This window comes from Aegilops tauschii, chromosome 7 (genome assembly GCF_002575655.3).
Source record: "Aegilops tauschii subsp. strangulata cultivar AL8/78 chromosome 7, Aet v6.0, whole genome shotgun sequence".
Classification (NCBI taxonomy): Eukaryota; Viridiplantae; Streptophyta; class Magnoliopsida; order Poales; family Poaceae; genus Aegilops; species Aegilops tauschii.
The window spans coordinates 412,393,777-412,403,982 of NC_053041.3; the positions used below are offsets into that span (position 1 = coordinate 412,393,777).

Here is a 10,206-nt window from a genome sequence, read left to right on the forward strand (position 1 = left end):
AAAGGTTTCAATATTTTCCAAACGTACTGGCTATTTATTTTCTTCTCTTTTTGCTTCTCTCTATTTTCTATAAATGGGATAGAGAGAAAAAAAGAAAGGAGAGAGAAGCCGGTGCCCATCACTTTTATTTTATGAGTCATACACGCCTCTCCTCTTTGCTCATTTTCCCTTTCTTCATCTCTGCGGGTAAAGATGAACCGTATCTCATCCTTCTTTTGTTGGCTTGTTGATCTTGTAACTTGTGAACGTATATAAGTTAGTAGGATTTTGATGTAAAAAAAAGTATGGGACTATTAATTTGAATTTGGAATTTTAGCATAGACAAAAGAGAACTTGGTTCGTCGTGTCTCTTCAACACATATAAAAGGGGCCTGTAACCATCGATCAATCAATCAATTACTTTTGATTTTTTGATTTAGAACAGGTTTAGCCACGTGCCGTGCCGGGTATGCGTCACGCCAGGCACGGCCCTAGCCACAAATCGAACCCTAACTAACGAAATCTCATGCCCCCATCCCAGCCGCCACACCGCCCACAGCGCAGGCACAGGCGAGCAAGAGCAGGCAACGGCGCGACGGCACGACAACGGGGCGGCCGCAAGAGCAGCGGATCAGCGCGCGGGGTGCGGCGGCGACTCTGCGCGTGGGCGGTGGCTCGCGAAGAGCATCAAGGCACAGATCTCGGTGAACGACGAGCATTCTGTCGTCGAAGATGGTGCACGTCGAGCTCGACCTTGCGGACGAGTGGTCCGAGTCCGACGTCTCGGAAGATGTCTCCGACTCCGAAGTGGGCGACGGCCTGGACTGGCTCGACGCCGTCGAGAGCCATGATGGTTCAGCCCGGCTATCCGCCGCCTTCTCGACCGTCGGAGGCGCGGCCGCGGCGCGGAGGCTGAATGCGCACGGCGGCGTGCTCTCCCGCCCCTTTCAGCCGCTCTCCAATCGCACGCAGAAGCTTGCCTCCCACATCCGGGCCACGCCCTTGGAGGTATGCAGCGTCAACTCTTCGCCTTAGAGATCCTAGCGTGGTGAATTATTTGCTTGTGCATGATATCTACAGTCTCGTGTTATGGTACGTTGTGTTCAATATCTTATGTGATGGGTTTTGTATTATTTATAAGGAGTGGGAAGGTAGAATGAACGTGGGGATGTCAAATTCGGTAACGACTGCAATCAGGGACAGCATAAGGATACATCAATTGGCAAAATAAGGAACCATGAGAAGGCCGATCGTGCTACCGTGGAACAGGTCTTTACACGCTCTCTGCTAAGTGATATTTATTCTGTCCTATGCCTTTTGGAGCGGAACATGTCTGCTTGCACTTGCAATCTTGCATAATCCTAATGTACCATTCCATTCCCTTTCAATCGAGCTGGCATTTGTTTCAAGAGTCTGCTTGGCTAGAAAGTATCTTCTTGTACTGGATACACAAGAAGTAAAATTAAGTCATTAAGAATTTGTCTTAGTGCATTTTACATACCATTCTGCCTTTTATTGCGCTTTTTTATGGAACTCTGTTTAATTCCCAGCTATATGTATGATCTAAATGGCACCATGAGTCACCAACTCTTTTTCTTGCAGTAATGTTGGCTACTTAAGTGAAATTGCCTGAGGTGATGTGAAGCAGCACAAAGGTTGTGGAGGAGCAACTCCACCTTGCTGCTATAATGTGTACAACACAAGTGTTGAAGGAACAGCTTCAACGTGCTGCGCTAGATATCGCTCTAGAGGCGAATGTAGGCTGATAGGGCAGCAAGAGTTCTATCCAGAACTCCTAGGGCACAAGATCTACTCCAAGATCTTAGATAAGAACAAGTTCTATTATAGGTAGGGGTACATAGTCTGCCTACAAAGTAGAGGTGAGGACCTCTATTTATAGGGCTTTGGGAAGCCTTCACATACTTCTACTTATAGCTGGAATACTCTAGAAACATTATTTAAGGTTCACCATTCTACTCATAGCTACTCACAACTAGAAGACTCTAGAAAATAGTAGGTAGGATAAAAAAAAGAAAAGAAATACTAGACCACAACAGAAGTATCTAGAAGTAGCCAAACAGATTTGACATATGATTATATTTTCATGTTCCTCATCTATTGTTCCTCATCATTCTCCCTTGGTTGTTTGGAACTCGCCCTCGAGTTATCTTCATAGAGCGCTTCTTCTGGATGGTAGAGATTCAAGTCCGCAACATTGAAAGTGTTGGAGATACCCATGTCACTTGGAAGATCTATCACATAAGCATTATCATTTATCTTCCTCACGATAGAGAAGGGCCCATACCTTCGCTGCCTAAGTTTCCCTTTAACACTTAAAGGCAGCCTCTCTTTTCGAAGATAGACCATCACCTTATCACCGACTTGGAATGATTTTGGCCTCTTTTTGCAATCAGCAAGTTGTTTATATTTTTGATTTTGTGCTTCCAAAGCGCCGCGAATCTCTTCAAATAACTCGGTGTAATTATCAGCAAAGGACAATGCTGATTTTGAGTTTCCCCTTGATGGCAGCTTCACCAGGTCCACCACATGTGTTGGAACTTTAGTGTAGACAATGGAAAAAGGGCTCTTTCCTGTGGATCTATGCTTGGAGTTATTGTAGGAGAACTGTGTAAGAGATAAAGCCAAATCCCGTTGCCCCTTTCTTTCTCCACAAATGCAACGGATCAGATTACCCAAAAATTTGTTCACCACTTCCGTTTGTCTATCTGTTTGTGGATGAGCAGTGCTAGAAAATTTCAATTCAGTGTTGAATTGCTTCCACAAAGTGAGCCAAAATGCAGCAAGAAACTTGCTATCACGGTCTGAGACAATGGACCTCGGAACTCCATGAAGTCTGACCACTTCTCGAAAGAATAGGTTTGCCACATGATGAGCATCCGTTGTCTTGCGGCATGGGATGAAATGAGCCATCTTAGAGAATCTATCCACGACCACAAATACAGCATCACTTCCTCGTCTTGTTCTTGGCAAGCCCAAGACGAAGTCCATAGAAATGCCCTCCCATGGAGCAACAGGAACAGGCAAAGGCATGTATAACCCTGTGTTTTGGATTTGGCCTTTGCAGGTCTGACATACGGGGCACCGTTGAACGAACTTTCCAGCATCTCTCTTTAGTTGTGGCCAAAAGTAGCGAGCTTCCAGGTTAGCGATAGTCTTGTCCCGTCCAACATGGCCACTAAGATCACTTGAATGGAGCTCTCTAACTAGCTTGTCACGTAGAGAACTTCTTGGAATGCACAGCGATCATTTTTGAAGAGATATCCATCTTGCATCAAATAGTCATCACCTAATGGTTGGCCCCTTGCGTGCTTTACCCAAACATGGCCAAAGTCTTCGTCACCCTCATACAACTCCTTTATTTGATCCATGCCCGGAAGTTCAGCTTCAAAAGAAGTCAAGAGGCATGCACGACGACTCAAAGCATCGGCCACTCTGTTAGTTATTCCAGATTTATGCACGATGAGATAGTTAAACCTCTCAAGATATGCTGCCCATCTTGCTAGCATGCGGTCAACATGCTTTTGATTTCTAAAATGCTTCAAGGATTGATGGTCGCTATAAACAATGAACTCTTTAGGCAGCAAATATACTTCCCAAGTTCTCAACGCTCTGAAAACGGCGTATAATTCTTGCTGATAGGTACTCCATTTCTGTCTAGCTTCACTTAACTTCTCACTAAAGAAAGCAATGGGCTTCCTTTCTTGAGATAGGACAGCTCCAATGCCTACTCCACTTGCATCACACTCCAACTCAAAAGTCTTGTTGAAATCAGGTAGTACCAAGACAGGAGCTTGTGATAGCTTTTGTTTAATCTCATTGAAGCTAGCTTCAGCTGCTTCTGCCCATTGGAACTTTCCTTTCTTCAAACACTTGGTAATTGGTGCCATGATAGTGCTGAAATTCTTAACAAATCGCCTATAGAAAGTTGCAAGGCCATGAAAGCTTCTTACCTCAGAAATGGTCTTAGGAGTTGGCCATTCTCGGATTGCTTCAACCTTAGAATCATCAACACGAATGCCGTCACATGTTATGACGAATCCTAGGAAAAGAAGTTGTGTTTGCAGGAAAACACATTTCTTCAAGTTGACGTAGAGCTCATTTTCCCTTAGTACTTCTAGCACCTTCCGAATGTGATCAAAGTGTTCATCCTCATCCTTGCTATAGATCAAGATGTCATCGAAATAGACCACAACAAAGTGGGATAAGAAGGGTCTAAGGACTTGATTCATTAAGTGCATAAAGGTACTTGGTGCATTTGAGAGTCCAAATGGCATGACTAGCCATTCAAACAACCCTTCCTTTGTCTTGAAGGCGGTCTTCCATTCATCCCCGGGTCTTATACGGATTTGATGATATCCGCTTCTTAAATCTAGCTTTGTGAACACTCTTGCTCCACTAAGCTGATCCAACATATCATCCAGATGGGGAATAGGAAATCTATACCTTACGGTGGTCTTGTTAACGGCTCTACTGTCCGTACACATGCGCCAAGATCCATCTTTCTTTGGCGCGAGTAGGGCTGGTACAGCACATGGGCTAATACTTTCTCGAATGTGCCCCTTTTGCAACAATTCCTCCACTTTCTCCTTCAATATATCATGCTCCTTTGGGCTCATTCGATAGTGTGGAAGATTAGGAAGACTTGCTCCCGGAATTAAGTCAATTCTATGTTGAATTCCTCTCATCGGTGGCAAGCCATGTGGCTCCCCAAGTATGTTCTGAAATTCTGCCAATAAACCACGTACCTTTGCTGGAATTTCAACAGTCATGTGCTCTTCTCCCTTTACAACAAGTGCAGCACACAAATCTGCCTCCTTCAAGTCTTCCATAAACTCATGAGAGGTATGGGAGATAGTTAACATAGTTTTCCCCTCCTCCTTAGAGGTATTACCTTCGGGTTTGTTTGGTAAGATAATGATCCTTCTCTTGTTCCAAATGAAAGAGTAAGAATTTTCCTTGCCCTTGTGTGTAGTATCCACATCAAATTGCCAAGGCCTCCTAAGAAGAACATGGCTGGCATCCATGTCAACCACATCACACAACACATTTGAGCGATAATGCTTACCCAAAGAAAGTGGCAGGTTGCATTGTTTGGTGATCCTCATATTCACTCCTTTCTTGATCCATCCAATAGTGTAGGGATTTGGATGATCATGGGTTTCAAGCTTTAAATGGTCCACCAACTTCTGGGAGATAAGATTCTCGCAGCTGCAACTATCAATCACTAGTTTGCATACCTTGCCATTCACCGTGCATTTGCTCTCAAATATTTTCTTCCGTTGTGTGTCATCGAGTTGTGGTGTGGAACATAGGACACGCTGGATCACACATACCACCTCTTCACCTTCTTGACAAACCTCTTGTCCGTCTACATCTTCAGATTCGTATTCTTCCTCATCGCTTTCACCATCATGGATAGTCGTGTTAACAAATTTCCTTAGTGGGCAGCCGCTGGATATGTGTCCCTCTTTACCACATTTATAGCACTTTGGGCCTTCATTTGCCTTACCCTTGCCTCTAGTTTGCTTCGGGATGGGCTGTTTTGTCTTTGGTGGAGTTGTCTTTTCTTCCACTCTATTAGTTTGGCTCCTAGATGAGCCTTCGGTATGAGGATATGGAGGATATGGAGCCTTAGTTGTCTTTCTCATCCTCACAAACCTCTCGGCCTTTAAGGCTAGAGCTTGTGCTTGATCAACGGACCAGATTTGTTGCATCATCAATCGATCTTGAATAGCATCATTGAGACCATTGATATACCTTGCAACTTGTTGCTCTTCAGTTTCAGCAAGGTTGCACCTCACTTGTAGCCTTAGAAACTCCTCCGTGTAATCTGAAACAGTCCTATTTCCTTGAGCACAATTTTGAAATTGGATAAATAGGATCTGGTCATAATCAGCGGGCAAAAATCTCCCTTTCAAGAGGCCTTTCATTTGTCGCCAAGTTCTAACACGAGGTTCTCCTCTCAGCCTGCGCTCCTCTTGAACGCGATGCCACCATGCACCGGCTCCTCCTTTCAGTTTGTATGCGACCAAAGGAACTCTACGATCTTCCGGAACCTCCATGACCTCAAAGAAAGTCTCCACTTCATATAACCAATCCAGGCACCCTTCAATGTCAACATTTCCATTAAAACTTGGGATCTCAGCTTTCACCTTGTATGTATCTCTTGCATATGTCAACATTTTATTCTCTGTACTGTTAGTCATTATAGATTTTATCATACACTAGACTTGGGTTAAGAGAATCAAGCCAGATGAAAGCTCTCATTATTGATTGCAGTATTTGTGTATCATTTTCAGTTTTCTCATGTACTTACTGCACCATGTTTTCAGATTGTTACGATAATGAGGACACTTTATCAAAAGTGCAAGCTGGTCTGGCGATTTGAGTGAATATAACATTCTTTATTTTAAGGTAATGAAAACTTGTTAATTGAGCTTTTTTCCATTAATCTTACCATTGTTCCAGAAAACCTTTTCTTATATCCCTCTTCTGTTGTGCAGGGCCACTTATATATCATTGATGTTTCGCAATCTGTTGACGTTGATCACCCTTTGGCGTTGGACTTATTAAAGGAAGATTGTTTGCATGTTTCTGTAAGTGAAAGCTGGATAGATCACCACCCATGTGTATATTAATAAATCGGAAATGCTATTTGGCTAACGTTCGCCAGGAGCCTAATCCTGGTGAACGCCTTCGCTGCCCTCGCATGGATGTTGGCGCAAGGCCAACTCCACGTCAGCTCTCTGGAATCGTTAGCTGTGAACGGATCCCTGGCGTACGTTCCTTTTTTCATTTTTCAAGAAATCAGAGTGATGCGCGGCTGAAGGGAGTCGAACTTGCCACCTCCAGCAGGAGTATTAAGCATGCTCACCACTGGGCTGAAGCTAGGCTGCGTTAACAGTTGTGCTCAAACTTACTTTTATGTATTTGAGTGAACTGTTTTTTAAATTCGGGTCTTCATGTAAAAAATTATGAAAATCCTGATTTTTTTCCATTTCTGAAAGAACAAAAATCCCTATTTTTTAGAGGGGATTCTTTTTCTTCTAAACTTGCCATGTGCATTTTTATTATAGGTAGGATGGCGATTCATAGGCCTTCTTTTATTATAGTTTTATTCTTTGAAGAGAATGGCATTTTGTTATCAGTAACATGGCAATTTCTATTTATCAAGAGTTTTAATAGTCAAATAACATGGAATTTCTTTTTAGAGGATTGTAGTTTAATAATGATAACATAACATTTTTATTATTAAGAGGGTGACAGTTTTATTGCTAAGAGCATGACATTTTATTATCAATAACATGGTAGTTTATTATTAAGAGCACGGCATTTTTAATAGTCAATAGCATGTCATTTTTGTTTTTAAGTGGATGGCAGTTCAGTAATGAACATGGCATTTTCATTATTAAGAGGATGACAGTTTTATTTTTAAGAGTGGCATTTTTATTTATCATTAACATGGCAGTTTTTTTTAGGATCATGTCATTTTAGTAGTTAATAACATGGCATTTTTATTATTAAGAGGATGGCAGTTTTTATTATTTTACAGGATGGCATTTTAATTTTTAATGGCATAACTTTCTTTTTCCTTTTTTGACCATGGCAGTTTTTAAAGTTTAGCATGGCAGTTTTTCAAAATTCAGATCATTCCAATTAGGGTCCTGTTTTTGTTGTTGGCATTTTTTCATATATAAGAAGGGGAGCCTTGGCGCAGTGGTCACGGGTTCAAGTCCTGGAAACAGCCTCTTGCAGAAATGTAGGGAAAGGCTGCGTACAATAGACCCAAAATGGTCGGACCCTTCCCCAGACCCTGCGCAAGCGGGAGATACATGCACTGGGGCTGCCCCCCCCCCCCCCCCCCCCCCCTTTATTTTTTCATATATAAGAAAAAGCTAACTGGTCCTATGGGCATAGCGAAAACTGTGTGGCACTTTTTTTTATGAATGGGCTGGAATTGGCCAACTTTTTAAGGCCTGAATCGATCAACTAGTCGCTGAGCAAGCCCATACGAGTGAAAATTTTCAGCGACCAAAAAGGTTCGCTCGATGAACCCTCCTGGGGCGAACGAATCGTTCGCGGGGGGCTCCTCCTAGAGCTGATGTACGCTGGATATTAGGGTCCTGGAACATGGCAAATTTCATAACTTAACGCAAAATGCCATGGCAAAATTGCCATGGGTATAGAATATTTTTCCTTTAAAATCATTGCAATTTTGTAATTTTATCTTTTTGGTTAAATGTCAATTGTAATTTTTAATAGTGTTTCATATAGTCTCATGGCAATTTCACACTTTTTTGGTTTCGAAAAATGCTTTTTTTTGCAACTTACTGTGCACTGTTATTTATATGGTAATGTTATTCAGCTGGGAAGGGGGTGGCAAGCAAACACATTTTCTTGGCAGTTTTAGTTTGTGACGTGAGATCAAACGGTGGCAGTTTTAGAAGGAAAATGCTGTTCTGAAGAAACTGCCATGCTGTTCTGAAGAAACTGCCACCCCCATACAACTAAAACTGCCATCTAAACGTTCACAAATGCCACCCCCTCCCAGCGGACGTTTGACAGTTAAGAGGGTCGTATTTTGCATGGCAAATTTACTTACGACATTTAAAAAAACCCAGCTAATTGGGCCTGGCCCCCTTTTTTCTGCACGTTTCATAATTTACTGGACCAGCTGGGGTTGCTGGGAAACTCCCCCTGGGAGAGAACGCATGGGTTCGCACGATCGGACCCCTGGGGGCAAACGAATCGTTCTTTCGGCACTGCCTTATGCGGGTCCTAATAAATTGCTAAGTCTGATATACGCAACATTTTGTGCAGGACTTCTTTATGAAACGAGGTGTCGCTGTCATGACAGTAATGGATCTATTTAATTTTGTGATTGATCAAAACATTGCGGATGACGATGTAGATGATTACCTAGAAAAGGTATGTTGAATGGAGATAAATTGGTGATCGTGCATGCTGCATCATGGATAAAGAATCTAATGGCTTAGCTGTATTCTGTTAATCACAGGTTCAGCAAAAGATGTTGGAGAATGGAGATACACTCGCAAATGATGATGACATATCTCCAACAGTCATGGTGCAGGTAAGATTAGTTCAACCGTCATCTGCTCACATTTGCCATAAATGATTAGCCTTCTAAGCAGGAGATCTTGCTCGCAGGCCAACTTGCACTTACTATGTTGTGGTAGTCACCAATCAAAAAATTTAGATGGATACTACCAGGTTTAACAATAATTCACTTGATTTCTGTGTGTAGACGTTGGATTATGCGAAGCAGTGTGAGGCTGATATAGTCAACATGTCAATGTTGCAACAACCATCCTTGTGTTACGAGCCACCAGCGGATAAGCTTTATAACCAGCCATTGCTAGGATTTGTGCGGGCTGAAAAAAACAAGCGTACTGCTGAAAAGCAGAAAAAACAGTTGCCACATAATAAATGCTCATTGCTAAGTAGTGGATCTTGCTCTAGTTCTGGTGAAGATTTGAGGTATGAGGCTGATCCCAAGATGGGACCTGAGGAGAGGAAGGCTGCTCGGAAGGAGGAGAAGAAGAAAGTGAAAGAAGAGAAGAGAGAAGCTCGGAAGACAAAGGAGCCGAAGGCCGATAAGAAGAGGAGGAAGAAAATGGCAAAAGCGAAGTGCAAGAGGTAGCAATGTCTGGTTGATCAGTGGCTAAGCACAAATCAGCATTCGGCCAAGTTATTCTAAATTAATTCTGTGAGAGCCTGTATGATTGAGTGTTTATAACGAGAAAGGACGATGCTTCCCCAGTGATGATGCAAACAAATGTCATTGGATTCTCAGTTGTGTTTTTTTTGTTCATTCCGATTTTTAAATTGCGCAGCCCTGAAGCGCAGTAATGTCTAGCAACCTTGTAAATGGTGCCTTGTCATGAGATTTAAAATTTCCATGTAGTTTTGTTTTGTGACTTGCCAGCTAAGAAAAGTTTCTCAATACTGCACAGCGCATTTTTTTTCTTGTTCCTTGTTTTTTTTATTGAAAAGTGTCTCCATCACATCCTGTTGCTGCTTTTCCAATACTGAGAGCTGTGAGATAGAGAACTGTTCTATAATGGAAGAAGTCCATTTTATTCGTTGTATGTGCATTTTCCCAGGTCATACATATTCCCGGAATTATGAAGCAAAGTGCTTTGAGTAAAGAGGCTTCGCCTTTACCCACAAAAGGATTACCAGGAT

At 42.5% G+C, this 10,206-nt stretch overlaps 1 protein-coding gene and 1 pseudogene across 1 annotated transcript; both read left to right on the forward strand.

Moving 5' to 3' along the window:
- Positions 1-455: 455 nt before the first annotated feature.
- On the forward strand, positions 456-1,847 carry LOC141020596 (uncharacterized). The gene is made up of 3 exons (XM_073503739.1): positions 456-987; positions 1,121-1,248; positions 1,582-1,847. The coding sequence occupies exons 1-2, from the start codon at positions 712-714 to the stop codon at positions 1,208-1,210; spliced, it is 366 nt and encodes a 121-aa protein (XP_073359840.1). The 5' UTR covers positions 456-711; the 3' UTR covers positions 1,211-1,248; positions 1,582-1,847.
- A 4,485-nt stretch (positions 1,848-6,332) lies between these two features.
- LOC109762431 (uncharacterized) lies at positions 6,333-9,964 on the forward strand (annotated as a pseudogene).
- Positions 9,965-10,206: the final 242 nt, after the last annotated feature.

Excerpts from the sequence above, each read along its gene's own strand:
- LOC141020596 (XM_073503739.1), top strand. The coding sequence starts at position 712 with ATGGTGCACGTCGAGCTCGACCTTGCGGACGAGTGGTCCGAGTCCGAC. Across the intron at positions 988-1,120 it reads TCCGGGCCACGCCCTTGGAG|GAGTGGGAAGGTAGAATGAA; the intron begins GTATGCAGCGTC and ends ATTATTTATAAG.